At 43.4% G+C, this 25,719-nt stretch overlaps 1 protein-coding gene across 1 annotated transcript in view; it reads right to left on the reverse strand.

The window, feature by feature from the left end:
- LOC126484673 (putative phosphatidate phosphatase) overlaps positions 1-25,719 on the reverse strand; it is a 358,366-nt gene that overhangs the window by 159,960 nt on the left and 172,687 nt on the right. The window contains exon 3 of the mRNA XM_050108266.1: positions 23,553-23,704. Within this exon, the coding sequence (XP_049964223.1) occupies positions 23,553-23,704 (152 nt within the window). The remainder of the gene's footprint in view (positions 1-23,552; positions 23,705-25,719) is intronic.

A 25,719-nucleotide genomic window follows, 5' to 3' on the forward strand; every position in this document is an offset into this window, starting at 1 on the left:
ATTCGGCTGGAACTGTAGATCTGTGCCTGTACTATCTATGAAAAGTTTTCGTATTGTGTTTGTGATATTTAGCGATACAAATCATAGAGTATGTATATCTATGGAGTGTGCATAGTCTATTGCGCATATTCTCAACATCAAACCCAGCTAGTCACGTGATTTTGGGATCACGATGCTCGTCTACAATTTACGGTAATAGTGAAGCTTCAATATTACACATTACACATTACACATATTCGCCTTGTTTATATACGTTTCTGCATGCTTGAGTTTTAGTAACAGCTGTGGAGCAGTATTGTCGTTGCTATGGATGTAAAAGATAAGTATGTGAAAGGAAGACCAGTTAGTTTTCAGAGGTGCGTACAACAAATGTGTAATTGTAAATGTAAAGTTGATGTGCAGCACTTTATATGTTGTAAAATATCGAGACACGGTACTATATTTTCTTGTATTGTAGAGATAACTTCTGCGGCTTTATGGCAGTTTGTTTACGAGACAAGTGCTCGATAAATTTTTAGGTGTGTTTGAGTAAACTGCAGTCAGTGTACATATATTGGTGCTACGTTCATACGCAGATAAAATTTATACATGACTGTCTGACTAATTTTCTCCAATTTATGCAGATTTTCAAACCCTTGTGTATATCTAAGTATTTCTGCGCGACACAGTTACCTATACAGTGTCACTGTAACGTAATTAATTAGAACAGATTCGACAGTATAAATCAGTGCCATAGAAAACATAAAAAAATATTGTTGGCTGTCACTTGTTTTACTAACATTTACTTTATTACTCCAAAATTCGAGCACTATTCTCGTATTCTTTTAATTTTCTTGTGCATAACGTTTCATTTTACTTTTTTGGTGAGTTGGCGAAAAAAGTTACAGATATTTTACTTGTTTATAAAAAGCAGGAGGGCAAATAAAGAAAAGTTGAAAAGAATAATGGACACGCAGGTGAAGCAAAGCTCTTACCGTATTTATTGTAACAGTTTCATAATTCCAGATGCGTTGTTTTTTCGAGAGATTAGGCGCTGTCTACGGTGTCACTATAGCGTAATTGATTAAAACAGAAGTTCGACAACATGAGTAAGTGCAACACAAAACGTAAAAAAAATGTTGTTGGCTGTCACTTCTTATTCAGCTATCGAAAAAACATACTTAAGGCGGGACCTGAGCTATGATACTGTGACGAGAAAGCGCGATAGTATTACTCTTCACATCTTTAAGTCATCTTCTGCAGCTGGTATCAAATTGTTAAGATGTCTGTAAAACACGTATACAAAGTTTCACGGTACCTCTGAAGGTGATATCAGTAGCAGCGATGTAATGACACTCAAAATACGCTAAGCACTCTATACAGGCTAAAATGCGCCGTCCCAAAACCACGTGACTTGAACTGCAGCAGATGCTGGGAACAGAATTCTCGTTCTGTGCATCTGCTTGCTCACCCCATAGATACTTATACTCTATGGGACAAATATGTGTATACAGTGTGTCACATATTCCTACAGGAGGCAGTATTGGTAAAAACTAGAAGGAAAGTTGGGGTAATGATAAATTCTCAAACCAATTCTTGTTGATATTAGGGTTAATCTGTCCACTCATTCCCATCTGTCTGTAGAGGTAGACACTATAGGCTGTTTTGCATGAGATTATCAAGCATACCAAAGCATCCTTCAGTCTTTTTCGCAGTGAATCACATACTGTTTCAAATTCACCCGGCTCCATTCAGATTGCATTTGCCCCCCCATCCCCGTATAGTATGCAGATTGTCGATGAGTTGAACACACTCGAGAGCCTTTAAGTATCCCCATAGCCAGAAATTCAACGGGTTCAGGCCTGGTGAATGGGAAGGCCATGGTACTGCATCGCCTCGACCAATCCACCGCCCAAGAAACTTTGCGGTGAGTCACTTTCGAACGATCCGTAGAAAACAGGTTGGTACCCCGTAGTACATAAAACACAGCCGTTTCCTTTCTTCAAGAATGTCATTCTCCAATAACAATGGAAACTCATGGCGTCATAATAGGTGGTACATAGCAACTGTTAATGTGTTTGGTAAAGTGTATGGTCCTATGACTACGTAACGGATAATTCCTTCCCATACACTGATACTTAAATAATCCTAATGCCTCACCTCCATGACTGCACGAGGATCTGGGTCTGCCATCACGTGCGTACGAGGTCTGTTCGAAAAATTCCGGCACTTTGTCCACAAAATTTTTCTACTCTCACCTGTTACTTATTGAGCAGTTGTGCATGGTCTCCTTCGAAATACTCTCCTCCATAACTGGTACACCGTTCCAAACGTCGTTTCCGCTTCCGAAAGCAGTCTTGGTACGCCTCTTGCTGGGTCCCGCTAAGCATCGTGTGCGAATTTTCTTTTATCTTGTCTATCAACGGGGTTTTCAACTTTGGAATTAAAAACAATCCGCAGCCGATGGGACAGCACAGTGATTTAGTTTTTTTGCAACAGTCACGCATCAACAGAGATGAATGTACGCGTGCGTTATCGTGATGCAAGAACAATGAACTGTCTCGTCGCCACATTTCAGGCCGTTTCCTTCTCACATTTTCTCGCGGGCGTCGCAACACGTTCCGTTAGTACCATCGATTAACAGTTTGTCCCTGTGACACGAATTCATTATGAACTAATCCATCAAAGTCAAAGGAAACTATTAGGAAGGCTCTGACATTTGATCTCAACTGACGAAATTTTTTTGATCTTCGAGGCCCTTTCGCGACCCATTGTGAAGATTGAACCTCGGTCTCAACATCATAACCGTAGACCCACGTCTCATCGCCTCTTAAGGAACACCTAGCCAGCGCCGTCTGAGGTGCCTTGCGCGGTCCATGTGGCTTCCTCCCGTCGGAGGTTCGAGTCCTCCGTCGGGCATGGGTGTGTATGTTGTCCATAGCGTAAGTTAGATTAAGTAGTGTGTAGGCTTAGGGACCGCTAACCTCAGCAGTTTGGTGCCATAAGACTTTACCACAAATTTCCGAATTTTCATTTGGGCGATCCGAAAGCTTTTCACAGAATGCGAGGCGGAGGTCCTTCTGGTCATGGCTCATGAGCCGTGGGACAAACTTGGCGGCAATACGATGCATTTTAAGACGCTGTCAGGATTTCATGACATGATCCAACTGAAACGTTACATTCTTCTGCAATTTCTCGGTCGGACCGTCAGTCTTTGATTGACACGCACAATTTCGTTGACCTTCGTGACATGACCGTCGTCGGTAGACGTCGAAGGGTATCTTGTTGCGACGCCTGCGAGAAAATGTGAGAAGGAAACTGCCTCCAATGTAGCGAGACAATTCATGGCTCTTCCACCACAATAACGCACCCGCACTTTCATCCTTGATGGTGTGCGTCTATTGCCACATCGTCCGTACTCTCCAAACCTGAATCTGTAACTTCCGTCCGGCGATATTTAAACCGTGTAAACCATTCATAAAACCAAGTACGGCTTAAGCACTCATCTCCGTAGGCTCCCTGAGTCATTTAGGAGTGACTTTAATGCAGACGCCTTGCTCCTCTAACTTTGCCGTTTCGAAATTTGCAGACTGTGTGTCACAAGTTCTACTCAACACAGCACTGGACAATAGCTAACAGACATACAACAATGAAACTTCCGGCAGTTACACATTAAACGCCGGTATGTGCCGGGATGGCAACCGCATTTCGCACCAACACGTCATTGGCGTGAAATTAGGAATGTTCCGGGATTTTTTGAACAGATCTCGTACAGCAGTGATTTACTACGCCATCTCTTGTGGATCCCGCCTCATCTGAGAATCTTCAATGTCCCATACCGCAACAGCTATTTATTTCCGGTCATAATACAGGGCCGGCCGGAGTGGTCGAGCGGTTCTAGGCGCTTCAGTCTGGAACCGCGCGACCGCTGCGGCGCAGGTTCGAATCCTGCCTTGGGCATGGATGTGAGTGCTGTCCTTAGGTTAGTTAGGTTTAAGTAGTTCTAAGTTCTAGGGGACTGATGACCTCAGATGTTAAGTCCCATAGCGCTCAGAGCCATTTGAACCATTTTTTAACCATAATACAGGATATCCGAGCTATAGGTATACACACAAACATCGTTATAAGGAAAGAAATAGACATTTTATGTTGCTGGATGAATACGCAAACGATAGAGATACTCCAGAATGCGCATGCGCGCCAGTGCCAGGACACACCTGTCTCGACATGTTGGCGAACTGTGCATTTCTTCAAATGCCTCCCGACGTCATTTTCCAGCAGGATGGTGCCTCCCCCCACCCTCCCGATATGATGAGGATGTTAGCACATTTCTCCATGAGACGTCTGCTGAGCGCTGGCTCAGAAGGGGGGGGGGGGGGGGGGCAATTATCTGATCCCCTCGGTCTCCCCACCAGACTCCGCTGGATTTCAGTGCATGGGGGTGTATGAAGAACTAGCTTAGCGCCCACTGCTTCGCTCGCAGAGACTGTATAGCTTGCAGAGAGTTTTGTTTTGTTTTTATTTAATCGAAATTTTATATTGTTCACAAACTGCAATATTTTCTAAGCTTTCCACAGTAATTAAAGCCATATGGTCTTTTCCGAATGTACTTCTGATCAAAAAGCAATTTTGGTAGGCAGAGTTACAAGTTTTTGTTAATTATGGCTTTTGCTTTATGTGGAAATATTTCCATAGCAACTTTCATGCCCAAACAAATATTTCTTTATATCTAACCGAGAAGTGAAATACCAGTTTTCATAAATATAGCTTTAAAATTTTTTTGATGTAACGAATAATTTTAAACATTTTCATCACTTATTGTACTCCTTAGGGGTTTAATTTCCAGAAATACTGAAACACGTATTTTTTTATTTCTAACCGAGAAGTCAAATACCAACTGTACGTAGCATTAAAATCCTTTAGTAGTTATTTATTTCGAAAAAACCTTTCACCCACTACTTCATCCCCCCCCCCCCCCCTTAGCGGTTGAATTTCCAAAAATGCTTGAACACTAATTTTTTATTTTCTGACTGAGAAACCAAATTCCTGTTTTCACAGTTCTAGTTTGAAAATTCCCTTAATAGCAACATACTTTCAGAAAGCCTTTCATCCCGTATTTCAGACCCGTAGGAGTGGAATTTCTGACACTCCCTTCTTAAGCGATGCCTACAGCGTAAGCTCCATACCCTCTCCAAACTTAGAGTTTAGCGGTTTGGGCTGGGCGGTGATGAGTCGATGAGTCAGTCTGACCCTATTTCACCCCCTCAGTGATTGGATTCCTGAAGCCAGTGACACACGTGTTTCTTCATCTCTAACCGAAAATCCGAACAGTAATTTTCAAAGATTTCGCTTTAAAAATAGTTTCATCAAACGTTCACGCCCTTAGGGGTTGAATTTCCAAAAATAATGAAATGTGTATGTTTCATTTCTAACAGAGAAGCCAAGTGCATATTTTCATAGATTTAGTTTGAGGAATACTTGCACAATGAAATATTTCCCTAAAAACTTTCATCCCCCGCTCCACCTGCAAAAACAGTGTAACACGTAGTCTTTTTATTTCTAACTGAGAAGCCAAATCTAAATTTTCATGGGTTTAGCTTTAAAAATGCTTTCATAATAAAATATTCTTATAAAAAATCTCATCCTCTATTTGAGCCCGTTAAGAGTTCAATTCCTAAAAATACTGAAACACGCATTCTATTATTTGTAACCGAGATGTCGAATATCAATGTTCATAGAAGTAGAATTAAAAGTACTTTAGTAGTTCTGTAATTATGATATATCTTGGAAACAATCTTTCACCTCCTACTTCATACCTCATAGCGTTAAATTTCTACAAATGCTGAAACACGTATTACTTTATTTCTGACCGAGAAACCAAATAGCAATTTTCGTAGGTCTAGCTTCAAAATTGCCAAACTAGAGACTTTTTCAAAGAGGCACTTCAATGCCTATTGCGCCCCTCAGGGTTGGAATTTCGAAAAATCCTTTCTTAAACGACGCCCACTGTATAAAATACATAAGTTTCCAAATTTCAAGTTTCTGACTTTAGCGGTTTGGGCTGGGCGATGTTGAGCCAGTCAGTCAATCAGGTCAGCGCATTTTATACATATGGATATTGTTTACAGAACAAAGGATCGAGATCTGCTGGATTTGTGACAACGGATGTACGCAGCAGTAGAGGCCGTAAGAACCTGTCATGTTTACGAATACGTGGCGAGAGATGGAGAGCCGTTTCGATATCTGTCGAGTTTCAAAGGATGCCCACACTCAAGAATGTTTGAGCTCCTGTGTACAATGTTGGACAGATAAAGTCATAAACTTTAATAAGTTCTGAAATACAAACACATGTTACTGTACACATCCAGATCGGAATCCCTGTATTGTCGGACTTCTTCTCTACTTTTTATAAGTACACCTCCTGTTGTAACATGATCAAAAATGGTTCAAATGGCTCTAATTACTGTAGGAACATCTGAGGTGATCAGCCCCCTAGAGCTTAGAACTACTTAAACCTAACTAACCTAATGACATCACACACATGCACTCCCGAGGCAGGATTCGAACCGGCGACCGTAGCAGCATTGTGGTTCCGGACTGAAGCGCCTAGAACCGCTCGGCCACAGCGGCCGGCTTGGAACATGTGATACTTCTTTTAACACCCTGTAGTGTCATTTCTGCTGGAACATCCTGTGAACAGCTTTATTATCGTGTATAATGTATGACTTCAGTGCCGTGACCAATAATAACTAATTTGTAGCCATATGAAGCATAAGGCGAGCAGGTAGCTACATTCAGGGAAATAAACAATGCTGGAAACTAGTAATCCACCTGAAGGTGAGGGTGTATATCCACGAAGCGCGCCCTGGAACGAAATATAACTGACTGACAGAGAAATTGTTTCAATTGCTATTTTATGGTTCAATTTAGATATAGAGTTGTTAGTGGACGGCGAAACGCTGTTGCTAGTGGTATATAAGAAGATCACCTCAACGCACTCCGAATAAACTAATTAGTAGGTCACACTTTGAAGACGTCAGGAACGGAATTAGTTAGACTTTGCTCGAATCTGAAGGGAAGAAGGTTAGGACTTAACGTCGCGTCGACGATTGGGTCATTAGAGCACGGGGGAAGGAAATAGGACAGTTTATTTTCAAAGGAGCTATCTTGCCATTTGTCTTTTGCGACTTCGAAAAACTTTTGCCTGGATGGCAGGACGGAGGTTTCAACACCGCTACTCCTGAATTCCAGTCCATCGTCTTAATCGCTGCCCCACTTTGACCAGTGTGTCGGTCCTAGCTGATGTGTGTACTGTTACTGAAAATTAACGAGACGTTAAACAGCTCTGTTTTTCTGTCTGCAGAGAGCGCCAAGTTACGAGATACGAACGACTCCAGCTTCACGCCTCCCCTCCTCATCACAGCCTCCCGCCACCTCCTCTCCTCGCTCCCATCGTCTTATCTGACAGGAAGTACTTGTGACATTGGAGGAAGGCCAATGTTCATCTTTTATTGGGGACAAACTTCACCAGAGAGTGTGCTTGTCTAGTCTGGAATGGTTTTCCTTCACGATCATTTTCTACTGACCGCCAAAAGCAATGAAATATTAGATACGCACACAAATCATGACATAATGTACCACTTATAGAGCTCTATGTGTATATCTGTTCAAATTCACGTAATCTTTTTGAGGAGTGTCAGTATCCGTGATGGATAGGAAAACATTTTAGAGCAATAAGAATATCGGTTAACGTGCTAGTTTGTTGTTAACGATTTTCATTTACACTAAAGGTCCGTTTTCATTTGGCTTGGCGTAGATTAGTGGCTTCACAGGAAAAACTGAAGAACGGCCAGTCGTAGATCAATGGTTAATAAGCATTCTTGCTAGTATGGCAGTAACCCAGGCGAAGGATGAACCGTTATTATGCAACGTTGCTACTCTGTACGGCTGTGCGCAAATGGGTAATGTCACCTTTCGAAAGATACCTCTTGACCACTTTCTCTTCACTATTCACGCATTTTTCTAGACACACAAAAATAGTTCCACCCTATCAAACTTTTGCATCACCCCGGATCGCGGAACTCCTCAAGATAAATGTTGACTGTGGGTATTGTCTCACAGCCACAGTCCCTTTGACTGTTCAGAAATGTCAGTAAACCCGCCCAAAGACGTAAAAAACCATGCATGAGCGGCGCCTATTAGACGGAGGGGGTCCGACAGCCCATCAGTTCCAGTCATTCCACCAGGAAGGAGATACACACCTCTCGCGTGTTGTCTGTAGTTCAACCATGCCTAAACGGTCAATACCGCGGTTCGATCGCGTCCGCATTGTTACTTTGCTCCAGGAAGGAAAGTGTCCAGGCGTCTCGGAGTGAACTGAAGCGATGTTGTTCGAACATGGAGGGGATACAGAGAGACAGGAAGTGTCGATGACATGCCTCGCTTAGGCCACCCACGGGCTACTACTGCAGTGGATGACCGCTACTTACGGATTATGGCTCGGAGGTACCCTGACAGCAACGCCACCGTGTTGAATAATGCTTTTCGTGCAGCCACAGGACGTCGTGTTACGACTCAAACTGTGCGCAATAGCCTGCATGATACGCAACTTCACTACCGACCTCCATGGCGAGGTCCATCTTTGCAGCCACGACACCATGCAGTGCGGTACAGACGGGCCCAACAACATACCGAATGGACCGCTCAGGATTGGCATTACTTTCTTTATACCGATGAGTGTCGCATATGCCTTCAACCAGAAAATCGTCGGAGACATGTTTGGAAGCAACCCGGTCAGGCTGAATGCCTTAGATACACTGTCCAGACAGTGCAGCAAGGTGGAGGTTCCCTGCTGTTTTGAGGTGGCATTATGTGGGGCCCACTTACACCGCTGGTGGTCATGGAAGGCCCTGTAACGGCTGCACGATACGTGAATGCCATCCTCCGACCGATAGTGCAACCATATCGGCAGCATATTGGCGAGGCATTCGTCTTCATGGACGACGGTTCGCGCCCTCATCGTTCATATCTTGTGAATGACTTCCTTCAGGATAACGACATCGCTCGACTAGAGTGGCCAGCATGTTCTCCATAAATGAACACCATCGAACATGCCTGGGATAGATTGAAAAGAGCTGTTTATGGACGCTGTGACCCACAAACCACTCTGAGGGATCTACGCTGAATCGCCGTTGAGGAGTGGGACAATCTGGAGCAACAGTGCCTTGTTGAACTAGTGGTCAGTATGCCACGACGAATACAGGCATGCACCAATGCAAGAGGACGTGCTACGGGGTATTAGAGGAAGTGCTGTGTAGAGCAATCTGGACCACCACTTATGAAGGTCTAGCTGTATGGTGGTACAACATGCAATGTGTGGTTTTCATAAGCAGCAAAAAGGACAGAAATGTGTTTATGTTGATTTCTGTTCCAGTTTTCTGTACATGATCCGAAACTCTCGGAACCGAGGCGATGCAAAACTTTTTTTGATGTGTGTAGCTTGCCTTGTGTCCTCATGAGAAAGCGTTGAAACTAAACAGACAAATAAAACGTCATTAAGTGTACTTCTAATGTGGCAGGCGCAACTGTTAAAGTCTATTTTGTAAAATGAAGGAACAACATAACACCACCTGCTTGATCAACAATCATTTATTGTTTTACAACTGGTTTAGGAACACTTGAAGTTCCACTATCTGGTGTAAACCGCAATGGTGAAAATACTGTGTTATACGACAATGGGAGGAATCCTCAAGTCTGAAATGTCAGGATGGAATCATGCGTCTAAAGCTTCTAAAATGAATTAAAATAAACTGATTCAATGATGTTCCCCTCACATCTGAGATATATGAAAGGGTGTTCGGATAATCAAGTCTAGTGGCGCGCGTAATTGGTATCCGGTGTGTATGATAGAGAAACTGAATAGAAGAATTGTAGTAAAGCGTGAGGGAGCGTGGAAGGGAATTATTTTAAACCCAGTAGAGAAAAAGGAAAATAACAAGTTTTGTAATATTCCATATCACTGATTCGAATCAGAGGGAACTGGAAAGAAACTGATGTCAGTCGACATAGCTCAGGCATTATTCATACCAAAATATTTGTGCAGCAGGTTAAGGAACCGTGAAGTCTTCAAAAATGATCCTTTCTCCTATCCCGTAGTGTATCGTATTGAGTGCGACACAACCCAGTTGTGTAAAAGCAGATACATTGGCCAGACAGTCAGGAATTTTTATACGAGTTTTAAAGAATACAAAGACCTTGTCAATTCCAGATCAGCTCTGACAATGCATTTAAATGACCGCACACTGCAGGGAAAGGTCGGTCACTCAGCTAATGAATGCACTGCCCTGTATCAAGAAAATATTTTAGTTAATTATGACATTATTCAGGCACGTTAAGGTGTGTATAGAACATAGCATTTCTACATTTTTTTAATGTGCAGGGCCTCTTCCTTCTTAATGTAGAGATGGTTCCGTCTTCTTTCTGCTGCTACTTCCCTTTTTTCCGGTTTAAACAGTTCAGGAATCACATATCTGCTTCATACCACGCTTGCGCTGTGGGTATGGGGCGGCTTCAGTATTCGCGGCTAGTATTCACTATTACATAGTTTTCCTGTTAGCGTTCCGGGTTGCGCAGTGCGGGGAACGGTTTATGGAATTTATGTAAGTACTTCCAACCAATATGTGGTTTCTCTTCGTCTTTTTATTGAATTTTACATGTTTCAAGATTCTGCTGAATTTTTCTGTCCGGTCGTGATGTCTGTTTTTTTTTCGTATTTTTCTAGGTCCTTTTTATCCTTTTGGCACGGAACATTTGGCTCCATGACAACGTTGACCTCAGATTCTAAGTGTTGCCGCATAGTTCCTTACCTGACATTTCAGACTTGAGGATTCCGCCAATTGTCGTGTACCACAACATTTTCATTATTAAAGTTTACACCAGGTCGTCGTGCGACTAGAGCCTCCCGTCGGGTTGACCGTTCGCCGCGTCTTTCGATTTGACGCTACTTCGGCGTCTTGCGCGTCGATGGGGATGAAATGATGATGATTACGGCAACACAACACCCAGCCAGCAGGAATCGAACCCGGGCCCTTAGGATTGACAGTCTGTCGCGCTGACCACTCAGCTACCGGGGGCGGACAGTTTACTCCAGGTGATGGAACTTTAAGTGTTACGAGACTGGTCGTGTACACAATGAAAGATTGTTGATTAAGCGACTGTTACACATTTTCCTTTTTTTACTTTTTATAAATGGTTACAATGGCTCTGAGCACTATGGGACTTAACACCTGAGGTCATCAGTCCCCTAAACCTTAGAACTGCTTAAACCTAACTAACCTAAGGACATCACACACATCCATGCCCGGGGCAGGATTAGAAGCTGCGACCGTAGCGGTAGCGCGGTTCCAGACTGTAGCGATTAGAACCGCTCGGACACTCCGGCCGGCCTCCTTTTTACAACTGAAGACATTGTTCTACAAATATTATCGTAATTTAATCAAAATAGCAATAGTATACAGGACACTGTAAGCTTGTCACTCGTTTATTATGGCACGGAACAGTAACGTTCTAGGACCGAGCGAGGTGACGCAGTGGTTAGACACTGGACTCGCATTCGGGAGGTCGACGGTTCAATCCCGCGTCCGGCCATCCTGATTTAGGTTTTCCGCGATTTCCCTAAATCGCTCCAGGCAAATGCCGGGATGGTTCCTTTGAAAGGGCACGGCCGACTTCCTTCCCCATCCTTCCCTAATCCGATGAGACCGATGACCTCGCTGTCTGGTCTCCTTCCCCAAACAACCAAACCAAACCAGTAACGTTCCAGTGGAGTTACGTATGGTAAACGGTACGAGTGACATACGGGAATAAGTGAAAGGTGCCAAGCATTGCCGAGCTCCTCACGGTGGCTGTGCAGACTGGCTCACATTTTTCCTGCAGCTGCAGCTGCCACGCTGCTGAATCGCCTGCTGTGCAACCAGAGGCCGCCTTCCGGTCGTCGTCAGCGAAACGCGACGCGACGCCCTCACCGCATGGCGGTGGACATCCTAGGAGTTGCGGGGGCGCGCTACATTCGTGTTAACATTGTTTAAAGTAATTTGTCCCTCTGTCTGTGTACAAATGCATAGCTGCGTCATCATTAAACATCACGTGAGAAGAGACAATTTTTCTTCAACACGACATTTGAATCCGGTGTACTCTTTTGGGTTTTGATTTCACACGGAGTTTCAGGTACAATGAATATGTGTGTAACGCAGAAACTTTCATTTCGTAATGCACTGAGGCTGCGAACCTCCATGCTATGTCAAATGTGAGCCGCATTAAATCTGCAAGACAGCAGATTGTTGTATGCAAGACCAGTGATCCAAAAGTACTTAAGTGCCATATACCGTATTTTACGGACTATAAGACGCTACGGACTACAAGACACACCTTAATTTTTAAGCAATTTTCTAAAAAAATACATTTTTACTATTTATGTTATTAGATTGCAAAGCCAGAATAAAAAATTCTTAGTTCATGAAACCGAATTGACCTTTAAAATACCTGTAAATCGTCGTCTGAAGTTCCTTCTTCTTCTTCATCCTCTTCGCCGTCATCGTTGTCCTCTTCATATATACGATGGCCATCACTACCATCGAGAGCGTTACTTATGCCGCACTTCTTGAAAGTTTTAACAATAATGTCCTCTGTCACTCTAGACTATGACTGTTATATCAACTGTCACACTTGTTTGATTGTAGGTCGTTTTAAAGCTCCCTTCGGCTTGAATTCATGTTGGGTTTCGACCATCATCCATTTGTTGATTCGAAAAACTTTACCAACAGCCGTATGTTTTGCTTTATTTTATTAATATCTCAAATGGTACCAGTTTCGGCGACTCAATATTGCCATCCTCAGGCCCCATACGCTATTATAGTATTAACAATCTTATCGAATAGTGCCATAAAACTGGAATCGTAAGTGCGGCCGAAGTGGCCGCGCGGTTCTGGCGCTGCAGTCTGGAACCGCGAGACCGCTACGGTCGCAGGTTCGAATCCTGCCTCGGGCATGGATGTATGTGATGTCCTTAGGTTAGTTAGGTTTAAGTAGTTCTAAGTTCTACGAGACTGATGACCTCCGATGTTTAAGTCCCATAGTGCTCGGAGCCATTTGAACCATTTTGAACCTTACCAGCCCGCCAATCACGAATGGTTTTTCTGTTGGTGGAGGGCCAAAATACCGCTCAGCTTCTCTGTTTCCTTGTTCTTCTGTGTATGGTATTACTTTCAACTTATAGCCCGCATCCTATGAATACATTTTATTTTTTCCGTTACAGAAAACGAAGAAAACAAATCATTTCCGATTCGAGTTAACTGGCATTGTTATGAGGCATCATAGGCTAGACAGTGTTCTCGGTTTGTGATACCGAGGCGGGAGGAAGACAGTATTAGCAAGCTTGCGAATCAACGTTACTTGCGTCCGTCCATTGGTTCACTTCTGCTGCCAGTTGAATCCAACGTTGCCAGATAGAGAAAGGTTTTTAGCAGCATCGCATACATGGTTATTTTTAAGGATGGCGGGAATTTTAAATCAAACACGACCATTATTATATTAATTTACAGTACAAGACCCACCTGGATTTTGGAGGCAATTTTTCGAAGGAAGAAGTACGTCTTATAGTCCGTAAGATGCGTTATGTACGTGGTGGTATCACAAAGTAAGTTACATGTACCGTTCCGCACTAAAACCATTACCCAACAACGGTGGCGCATTGTCAGAAGAGACCACACGTTCAGGGTGTCTTGCAGATCCAGTACTACTGTGGTACGGATAACAGGTGGATCACAATGCGCGAGCGAAGTAGTACAGAAAATGCGAACGTACTCCAAAGCTGAAGTCGGCGGGAGCGTACAATTGCCTTGGTCAAAAGATCCAAATTGCACACATATTCACCGCGAAATTGTGGTGATACGTAGACCAAATGTAATGTCACATCCAGTAACAGTCGAACAGTGCCAACAATTTGACCAAAGCCGCACAGACGTGGCTGGTACTGACCCGCCATACAGTCCGGGTCGTACACTATGCGATTTACATCTTTTCTGCAAGATGAAAAAAACATCCTGGGGAAAGAGATTTTCCAACGATGAGGATGTTCACGGGTCGTTTCTCGAATGGCTCCGTGACCAAAGGGCGGATTTCTGTCATCGAGGAACTGGGAGTAGAACCTTCCGACTTTTGTTTTCAGAGACTTGGTGACTTTGTTGCGCATCTGTGTTACTTTAAAGCGTAGCGCAGCAGGCAATAAAAGTTACTTGGCCTGCCATGATAAAATGTAAGTTACTTTCTGAAGTCCCCTCCTACAGCAAATAGATTACGCACCAAAAACTATGGGAATTCTCAAAGAGGAAGCCTTTAGAATTATAGGAAATGGATAATAATAGATAGTCTATGCAATTGTGGCGTTCCAGGTGACTAATGTACACAGGAGGGCCAAAAAACTGGTACACCTGCTCGTGTAGGTCCTCCGCGAGCACGCAGCAGTGCCGCAACACGACATGGCATGGACTCGACTAATGTCTGAAGTACTGCTGGAGGGAACTGACACCATGAATCCTGCAGGGCTGTCCATGAATCCGTAAGAATACGAGGGAGCGGAGGTCTCTTCTGAACAGCACTTTGCAAGGCATCCAGGATATGGTCAATAACGTTCATGTCTGGGGAGTTTTGTGGCCAGAGGAAGCGTTTAAACTCAGAAGTGTGTTCCTGAAGCCAGTCTGTAGAACTTCTGGACGTATGGGGTGCCGCATTGTCCTGCTGGAATTGCCCGAGTCCGTTGCAATGCACAATGGACTTGAATGGATGCAGGTGATCAGGCAGGAAGTTTACGTACGTGTCACCTGTCAGAGTCATATCTAGACGTATCGGGGGTCCCATATCACTCCAACTGAACACACCCCACACCATTACAAAGACTCCACCAGCTGAGCAGTCCCCTGCTGACATGCAGGGTCCATGGATTCATGTGGTTGTCTGCATCCCCGTACTCGTCCATCCGTTTGATACAATTTGAAACGAGACTCGTCCGACCAGAAAACGCGTTTCATGTCATCAACAGTCCGATGTGGTTATTGATGGGCCTAGGTCACGCATAAAGCTTTGTGTCGTCCAGTCATCAACAGTACACGACTGGGCCTTCGGCTCCGAAAGAACATATCGATGATGTTTCGTTGATTGGTTCGCATGCTGACACTTGTTGATGACCCAGCACTGAAATCTGCAGCAATTTGCGGAAGCGTTGCACTTCTGTCACGTTGAACGATTTTCTTCAGTCGTCGTTGGTCCCGTTCGTGCAGGATCTTTTTCCGGCAGCAGCTATGTCGGAGATTTGATGTTTTACTGGATTCCTGATATTTACGGTACACTAGAGAAATGATCGTACAGGAAAACCCACGCTTCATAGCTACCTCGGAGATGCAGTGTCCCATCGCTCGTGCTCCGACTGTAACACCACGTTCAAACTCACTTAAATCTTGATGACCCGCCATTGTAGCAGCTGAAACCAATCTAACAGACACTTGTTGTGTTATATATGCGTTTCCGATCGCAGCGCCGTATTCTCCCTGTGTAGATACCTCTGTATTTGAATACGCATGCCTACACCAGTTTCTTCCCGCACCAGCCCGTCAGACTTGTCAGACAACACTCAGTTCATCACTTATTCTGTCAGTGAGCAAAAACCTCACGCAAGTTTTTCAATACGTTATTCGTTAGCTTCTAAGAACTCTGAAAAATAGCAACAAATTATGATGTAACGGATAGCTCACTCCTTTTCTCGGTACGACAGCAGACGACAGACGAGGGAGAGATACGGAATAGGCGCGTCTGGGACTGGAAGTGGTGAGCCATGATGCCTGGGATCAAAACGCAGTAGCAAAATAGTAAAAAGACGGGAGTTTTGATGAGACAGTTAAAAAAATATTTATATGAATTCAGAAAACTACAGAGAATCATATAATAAAGTGACATTAAACTTTAAAATGGTCACTGCGGTTTGGTGTACTGAAAATAATATTGGTACAATAACAATCCCTGCAGCATGCTGCAGGTGAAAAATAGGACAGCAACTTGTCTTATAATTGAAATAAATGGTTGTAGCTTCGTCATAAGCTGCATTGAGAAGTATCTATTTTTTATTTCTCGATGGTGAATAGTTTCGGATACCTGTGTCCATTTTCAAACCATCCGTGCTGTGAGTGTGACAAATATAGGTGATAGCCCACGTACAGAAACTGTCCCTGCAGTAATCAAAACGGTATATGGCCGATTTCACAACAGCAAAACATACCTCATAGGACGGACATTAGAGTTCTATTTGATTATGCAGGGGCAGTTTCTATACATTGGTAATCACCTGTTTTTGTCACATTTGCAGCACGGATGGTTTGAAAATGGATACAGGTATCCCAAACTATTCACCATCAAGAAATAAAAAATAGATACTTCTCAATGCAGCTTGCCAGCCGGTGTGGCCGTGCGGTTCCAAGCGCGTCAGTTTGGAACCGCGTGACCGTTACGGTCGCAGGTTCGAATCCTGCCTCGGGCATGGATGTGTGTGATGTCCTTAGGTTAGTTAGGTTTAAGTAGTTCTACGTCTAGGGCACTGATGACCTCAGATGTTAAGTCCCATAGTGCTTAGAGCCATTTGAACCATCAATGCAGCTTCTGACGAAGCTAAAAACACTTATTTCAACAATAACAATCGATACGTCAATTTGTAGCCAGTTTCTGGCACAATCCTAAACTGTGTTTTTGTTCGTGGATCACAATTATTTTAAAGGCAGTAGCTAGTTATTGTTGATAATGAAAAATAATTAATAAATTTAAAGGAAGGAAGATTAGGGTTTGAAGTCCCGACCGCGACGGTTGCATTAGAGGCGAGAAGATAAGGCGAGCAGGAAAAAAGGGTTCAGAAAGATTCTTTAAGAATATTTCTTCAAGACTCGTCGGAAGATTAGCGTGAAATGATTCGAAAAGCTTTACAAAGTTAAAGTAGCCCATCAAATGGCTAATTACAGCTGTTTGTTGCTGCAGATGAAAAAGTAAGACTATGAAAACCACCGAGTAAAGCGTGAAGATAAATACGTTAATTTTTATTGCTTGATGCGGAATTTCTATAATTAAATGTAACATTGTTTCCTGAAAACCCCCGATGTAATTTCAGAAGGGATGGACTGCTTTCCATGTAGTTCAAAGAACCAAAACATCCACACCCCTAAACCACTTGTGACGCAGAATAAGACTCAATTTTCGGCTTAGGAAATGAACACATTTCGTACGCCGTGATGGCAGTATGGTAACTTTTATTGTTCCAAGGTGATAGGTTTCAACAGATTATACTGCCGTCATTTGATCATGGCGCTTTGACAAAAAACTGCATAACATCAGATAATGCCAGCATGAGACTGTTGAAGCCGGTCATCTTGGAACAATACAAGTTTTCACACCGTGACTGCGGCGTACGGAATGTGTTCTTCGTTTCCTATCTTATAGATCGCCACACAGTACAACATGTGTACTTTACAAACTTTTCAGCTTTGTTAAGCTACTGAAAACTCTGGAAATCTCTGGCGAAGGACGGAATCCTAAATATGAAAGCTAACCTTAGTCTCGCGCAGTATTATGGTGGACTAGATACTCATGTGCCCAGTCTGAGCAATAGACTGCCGATGTTGTTGTTGTGGTCTTCAGTCCTGAGACTGGTTTGATGCAGCTCTCCATGATACTCTATCCTGTGCAAGCTTCTTCATCTCCCAGTACCTACTGCAATCTACATCCTTCTGAATCTGCTTAGCGTATTCATCTCTTGGTCTCCCTCTACGATTTTTACCCTCCACGCTGCCCTCCAATACTAAATTGGCGATCCCTTGATGCCTCAGAACATGTCCTACCAACCAATCCCTTCTTCTAGCCAAGTTGTGCCACAAACTTCTCTCCTCCCCAATCCTATTCAATACTTCCTCATTAGTTATGTGATTTACCCATCTAATCTTCAGCATTCTTCTGTAGCACCACATTTCGAAAGCTTCTATTCTCTTCTTGTCCAAACTATTTATCGTCCATGTTTCACTTCCATACATGGCTACACTCCATACAAATACTTCCAGAAATGACTTCCTGACACTTAAATGTATACTCGATGTTAACAAATTTCTCTTCTTCAGAAATGCTTTCCTTGCCATTGCCAGTCTACATTTTATATCCTCTCTAATTCGACCATCATCAGTTATTTTGCTCCCCAAATGGCAAAACTCCTTTACAACTTTCAGTGTCTCATTTCCTAATCTAATTCCCTCAGCATCACCCGACTTAATTCCACTACATTCCATTATCCTCGTTTTGCTTTTGTTGATGTTCATCTTATATCCTCCCTTCAAGACACTATCCATTCCGTTCAACTGCTCTTCGAAGTCCTTTGCTGTCTCTGACAGAATTACAATGTCATCGGCGAACCTCAAAGTTTTTATTTCTTCTCCATGGATTTTAATACCTGCTCCGAATTTTTCTTTTGTTTCCTTCACTGCTTGCTCAATATACAGATTGAATAACATCGGGGAGAGACAACAACCCTGTCTCACTCCCTTCCCAACCACTGCTTCCCTTTCATGTCCCTCGACTCTTATAACTGCCATCTGGTTTCTGTACAAATTGTAAATAGCCTTTCTCTCCCTGTATTTTACCCCTGCCACCTTCAGAATTTGAAAGAGAGTATTCCAGTCAACATTGTCAAAAGCTTTCTCTAAGTGTACAAATGCTAGAAACGTAGGTTTGCCCTTCCTTAATCTAGCTTCTAAGATAAGTCGTAGGGTCAGTATTGCCTTACGTGTTCCAACATTTCTATGGAATCCAAGCTGATCTTCCCCGAGGTCGGCTTCTACTAGTTTTTCCATTCGTCTGTAAAGAATTCGCGTTAGTATTTTGCAGCTGTGACTTATTAAACTGATAGTTCGGTAATTTTCACATCTGTTAACTCCTGCTTTCTTTGTGATTGGAATTTACTGCCAAATTCCGTTGATTAAGCCGAACATGAAGCCAAGTCCCCTGTGACGCCTGGAGGATGCTTTTGAACGCCATGGATGCAACTTTAAACCTTTCGCAAACAGTGGTAATGTACAGGAGCTGGACAAAAATAAAGAAACAGTCTGGGAACTGGATGCTTGCACATACATCTACATCCACAGCGAAGTGATCACTCTGCTATTCACAATAAAGTTCCTGGCACAGAGTTCAATGAACCAACTTCAAGCTGTCTCTCTACCGTTCCACTCTCGAACGGTGTGCGGGGAAAAAGAGCACTTAAATTTTTACGTGAGAGCCCTGATTTCTCTTATTTTATCGTGATGATGATTTCTCCCTACGTAGATGGGTGCCAACAGAATGTTTTCGCAATCGCCAGAGAAAACTGGTGACTGAAATTTCATGAGAAGATCCTGCCACAGTGAAAAACGCCTTTGTTTTAATGAATGCCACTCCAATTCACGTATTACGTCTGTAGCACTATCTCCCCTACTTCGCGATAATGCAAAACGAGCTGCCCTTCTTTGTACTTCTTCGATGACATCCGTCAGTCCCATCTGATGCGTATCCCACAATGCACAGCAACACTCCAGAATAGGGCGGACAAGCGTGGTGTAAGCAGTCTCTTTAGTAGACCTGTTGCACCTTCTACGTGCTCTGCCAATGAATCGCAGTCTTTGGTTTGCTCTACCCACAATCTATGTGAACGTTCCAATTTAGGGTGTTTGTAATTGTAATCCCTAAGTAATTAGTTGAATTTACAGCTTTCAGATTTGTGTGACTTATCGCTTAATCGAAATTTAGCGGATTTCTTTTAGCACTCATGTGAATAACTTCACACTTCTCTTTATTAAGGGCCAATTGCCACTTTTCGCGTCATACAGATATCTTATCTAAATCATTTTGCAATTCGTTTTGGTCATCTGATGACTTTACTAGACGGTAACTGACAGTATCATCTGCAAACAATCTAAGACGGCTACTGAGATCTTCTCCTATGTCATTAATATAGATAAGGAACAATAGAGGGCCTATAACACTTCCTTGGGGAACGCCGGATATTACTTCCGTTTTACTCTATTACTTTCCGTCTATTACTACGAACTGTGACCTTTCTGACAGGAAATCAAGAATACAGTCGCACATCTGAGGCGACATTCCATAGGAACACAGTTTGGTTAGGAGACGCTTGGGAGGAACGGTGTCGAAAGCCTTCTGGAAATCGAAAAATATGGAATCAGTTTGACGTCCCCTGTCGATAGCACTCATTACTTCATGAGTATAAAGGGCTAGTTGTGTTTCACAAGAATGATATTTTCTGAATCCGTGCTGACTGTGTATCAATAAATCGTTTTCTTCGAGTTAATTAATAATGTTCTAACACAGTATGTTTCAGAGAACTACTGCAAATCGACGTTAGTGAAATGGGGCTGTGATTCAACGGATTACTCTTGCTTCCCTTTTTGGGTATTGGTGTGAGTTGAACCATTTTCCATTCTTTGGGTGCTGATCTTTGGCTCTGAGCACTATGCGACTTAACTGCTAAGGTCATCGGTCCCTTAGAACTTAGAACTACTTAAACCTAACTAACCTAAGGACATCACACACATCCATGCCCGAGGCAGGATTCGAACCTGCGACCGTAACGGTCGCGCGGTTCCAGACTGTAGCGCCTAGAACCGCTCGGCCGCTCAGGCCGGCTGCTGATCTTTCTGTGAGCGAACGGTTGTATATAATTGCTAAATATGGAGCTATTGTATCAGCATACTCTGGGAGGAACCTCACTGGTGTACGATCTGGACCGGAAGTCTTGCTTTTATTAAGTGCGTTAAGCTGCTTTGCGACACCAAGGATATCTATTTCTATGCTTCTCATCTTGGCAGTTGTCCTTGACTGGAATTCAGGAAAATTTACTTCGTCTTCTTTGGTGAACGAGTTTCGGAAAACCGTGTTTAATAACTCTCCTTTAGTGGCACTGTCATCAGTGACGTCACCGTTGTTATCGCGCAGTGAATGTATTGGTTGCGCGGTGCCAGTGACGTGCTTTACGTATGACCAGAATCTCTTTGGGTGTTCTACCAGATTTGGAGACAGAGTTTTGTTGTGGAAATTATTGAAAACATCTCGCATTGAAGTACGCGCTTTATTTCGAACTTCTGCAAAACTTTGGCAGTCTGGGGGATTTTGCGTTCTTTTAAATTTGGCATGCTTTTTTCGCTGCTTCTGCAACAGCGATCTGACCCGTTTTGTGTACCATGGGAGATCAGTACCATCGCTTATTAATTTATGTGGTATGTATCTCTCAATATCTTTGGATACTATCTCTTTGATATCATTCCACAACTTTTCTACGCTTGCGTGATCAGATCGGAAGGATTGTCGACTGTCTCTTAAAACGGTGTTAAGAGCTTTTTTATCAGCTTTTTTAAATTGATATACTTTGCGTTTCTTTTTGATGGTTGTAGGAGTTACGGTATTCAGATGACAGCCAAGTGTAGAGAACCACGGAGGCACCCGTGGAGTCTCCTCAACACGCTGAAACTATCAGTCGTGGTCAGAACAGTGTTCTGTGTAGCTGTGAATGTATTACGTTGAACTTAACTGAATTCGATCATAGGCAAATTATTGGTGCTCATTCCAAAGAAATCAGGTGCTGACAGGTGTGCAAAGAAGAAATAAAAACTTTGAGGTTTGCCGATGACATTATAATTCTGTCAGACACTGCAAAGGACCTGCAAGAGCAGTTGAACGGAATGGATAGTGTCTTGAAAGGAGGATGTAAGATTAACACCAACAGAAGCAAAACGAGGATAATGTAATGAAGTCGAATGAAATCCGTAGATGCTCAGGGAATTAGGTTAGGAAATTGGACACTTAAAGTAGTAAATGAGTTTGGCTATCTGGGGAGCAAAATAACTGATGATGGTCGAAGTGGAGAGGATTCAAAATGTAGACTGGCTACGGCAATGCAAGCGTTTCTGAAGAAGAGAAATTTGTTAACATCTAGTGTAGATTTAAGTGCCAGGAAGTCTTTTATGGAAGTAATTGCATGGAGTGTAGCCATGTATGGAAGTGAAACATGGACGATAAATAATTTGGACAGGAAGAGAATAGAAGTTTTGGAAATGTGGTGCTACAGAAGAATGCTGCAGATTAGATGGGTAGCTCACATAGCTAATGAGGAGGTACTGAGTAGAATTGGGGAGAAGAGAAATTTGTGGCACAACTTGACTAGAAGAAGGGATCGGTTGGTACGATACATTCTGAGGCATCAAGGGATCATGTGTTTAGTATTGGTGTGAAGCGCGAAGGGTAAAAATCGTAGAGGGAGACCAAGGCATGAATAGACTAAACAGGTACAGAAGGATGTATGTTGCAGTAGTTACTCGGAAATCAAAAAGCTTGCAGAGGATAGAGTAGCATGGAGAGCTGCATCAGACCAGTCTTTGGACTGAAGACCACAACAAGAACAAGGTGGGTGCTTCCATAAACAAGATAGCGGAAGTGTTCGGTGTTTCAAGACGCACCGTATGGAAACATTATCCCGCATACCTTGAAAGTGGAAAAACATCTGCCGCTAAGTCACAACGCGGAGGAAAGTATATCTCGAGTGATGGTGACGGACAGTCAGCGAAGGGGATTGTGACGAAAAATATGAGGACGACAGCTGCAAAAGTCACTGCGAAACTGAATGTGTCACTCGCGAGCGCTGTCAGCACCAAAACAACACGAAGGACGCTCAGTAAACAGGGAACGGAAGAGTGCTCTAGGGTTCCAAAACCATTCATCAGTGATAGAAGCATCCCTGACGGGAAAAGGTGGTTCCGAGACCATAAGTCTGGAGCACGGAGGAACGGCAGAAAGTCATTTCGGCGGACGAGTCTTGCTGCACACTGTTACCAACTTCTAGCCGAGTTTACGTCACAGGAGCGAAAAATAGTGGTGGTCTGGTGATGATATCGCAACCATATCGTGGTATTAAATGGGTCCCATGGTTACTCTTCAAGGTGGCCTTACTGCCAAGGATTACTTGACGATATTGGATGATCAGGTCCATTTCATGTTACAATGTTTGTTCCGCAATGGTGAAGTTGTGTTCCAAGACGACAGGGCCCTGTTCACGCAGCTCGAATCGTCCAGGACTGGTTTTGTGAACAGGAGGATGAATTGCCGCACCCTCGCCTCCCCATCCCACTCCCCCTTCCCCATCCCCCTGGCCATCACAATCACCATGTTAGTAAACTTATATATTTTGGAGAAACTATACAGCAGACCCTTGTGGTCTACATCCACCTCCATTATCGTTACCTATGCTTGCCACTATTTTGAAGGAAGAGTGGTGTAAGATTAGCCTTAGAACCACACAGGACTTGTATTTATACATTCCGAAACGGCTTTCCTGCATCGTATTAGGCGTGCCAACATGTTTTGTTTCGGATGTTTCCATATTTTCGTCCTCTACGTGCATAAAAGAGCGAGGTGGTTTCGCTGGAGGCTGGAGAACGGCTGGCTGGACTCACCACGAGCAGCGGCAGGCCCAGAGCGACGAGTGCGAGGGCGAGCGAGGGCACGGTGTCCGCCTTGACGGGGTGCCGGATGGACTCGTCGTCGCAGAAGAAGCCGCGCCGGAACGGCTTCCCGAACAGGAAGATGAACAGCACGGCCAGGCCCTCTGCAACACAGCGGGAGCCTGCTCCAGAAACCGTCCCTCCTCATAACAGCTACAGCAGATATTCTGAAACTACATTACTTAGGTTGCAATAGGTTCATAGATAGTATGAATGATAACATTTTACCGCGCTGCCTGTCAATGCGTGTCAATGCAGGCAATTTCCCTCTACTTTGATCCTATTATTGTAACACCTTCAACTGTGTTGGCTTTCTCTAATACATACGTAAGTAAGTAGAATACGTCAAAACGGCTGCACTTGTGCAAGAGCCCCTGAACGCGTTAACTCACACATGAAATAGCGTAATCTCAGGAGGCAGGCCACAATATCAGATTACAGAGTCACAAAACATTACAGGCATTATTAAAACGAACAGATAAAATAAAAAAATCGTAAAAAGAGCATGTTAGCAAATTTCAATATTTTGGAGAAACTCTATGAGAACAGAAAGAGACTTAACATTAGGATTGGTAAAGTTAAGGAATACTGCTGTCTACGGCACAAGGTAATAAATGACGGACGCAGCAAGGAGAGGACATCGAAAGCAGACTAGCGCTGGCAAAAAGGGCGTTTCTGGTCAAGAGAAGTCTACTAGATCCAACGTAGGCCTTCATTTGATGAAGAAACTTCTGAGAATGTACGTTTGGAGCACAGCATTGTTTGACAGTGAAACATGGACGGTGGCAAAAATCAGAACAGAGATGTTGTGCTACAGACGAATGTCGTAAATTAGGTGGACTGATTAGGTATGTGCAAAACACTGACAAGAGAAATGGACAGGATGATAAGACATCTGTTAGGACGTCAGGAAATGACTTTCGTGGTACTAGAGGGAGCTGTAGAAGGCAAAAACTGTAGAGGAAGACAGAGATTGGAATACATCCAGCAAAAAACTGAGGAAGTCGATTGCAAGTATTATTCTGAGGCACAGGACAGGAATTCGTGACGGGCCGCATAAAAAAAAAATGGCAGACTGGAGTAGAGAAATTAGCAAAACGTGTAAGTGTTAGTAAACAAAAACCAGAGAAGTTCAAGCAGGATTCCCTCTGAGAGAATTACGTGCATTCTTAATTATGTACGAGTATATATAATGTTCGCGTATCCTGGGAATCGAGAACCTGAGCGATTTTTGCCTGTTTTCGATATCAATACCGGCAAGATATCTGTCCTGGGAATTCCAAGACGTCCGAGAATGCTTTGATTTTAAGTTTAAATGTTTTCGTAATTTCACATTCGCTATTTTAGTTGTTTATTTACTTTACTAATTTTGGAGTTATATTAAAATGCTATGTTAGCTGGCAATTACAGGTGCGTTTACTTCGTCTGCTCTCGTCTGTGTTGCGATAACTAGTTAGACCTGTCGAAAGTTTACAGACAACAAACCGATACGAAAAACACATAGAGATATTGTTGCTCCACAAATAGCGAACTGACCCGTGGAATGCTTCGACGGATGTTTTATAGGATGTCAGGACCTCATCCCAAAATACGGAAGTGCAACCCTGTTTCATTTACCATAATTATCATTACAGACGCAGTATATGTTATAGGAATAGACTGTCAGGGGATGTTTGTACACTATGTGATCAAAAGTATCCAGACACCTGGCTGCAAATGACTTACAAGTTCGTGCCGCCCTCCATCGGTAATGTTTGAATTCAGTATGGTGTTAGCCCGCCCTTAGCCTTGACGACAGCTTCCACTCTCGCAGGCATACGTTCAGTCAAGTGCTGGAAGGTTTCTTGGGGACTGGCAGCTCATTCTTCACGGAGTGCTGCACTGAGGAGATGTATCGATGTCGGTCGGTGAGGCTTGGCACGAAGTCGGCGTTCCAAAACATCCTAAAGGTGTTCTATAGGATTCAGGTCAGGACTCTGTGCACGCCAGTCCATTACAGGGATGTTACTGTCGTGTAACCGCTTCGCCACAGGCTGTGCATTATGAACAGGTGCTCGATCGCGTTAAGATGCAATCGTCATCCCCGAATTGCTCTTCAACAGTGGGAAGCAAGAAGGTG

This window comes from Schistocerca serialis, chromosome 6, assembly GCF_023864345.2.
Source record: "Schistocerca serialis cubense isolate TAMUIC-IGC-003099 chromosome 6, iqSchSeri2.2, whole genome shotgun sequence".
NCBI classification, from domain to species: Eukaryota; Metazoa; Arthropoda; class Insecta; order Orthoptera; family Acrididae; genus Schistocerca; species Schistocerca serialis.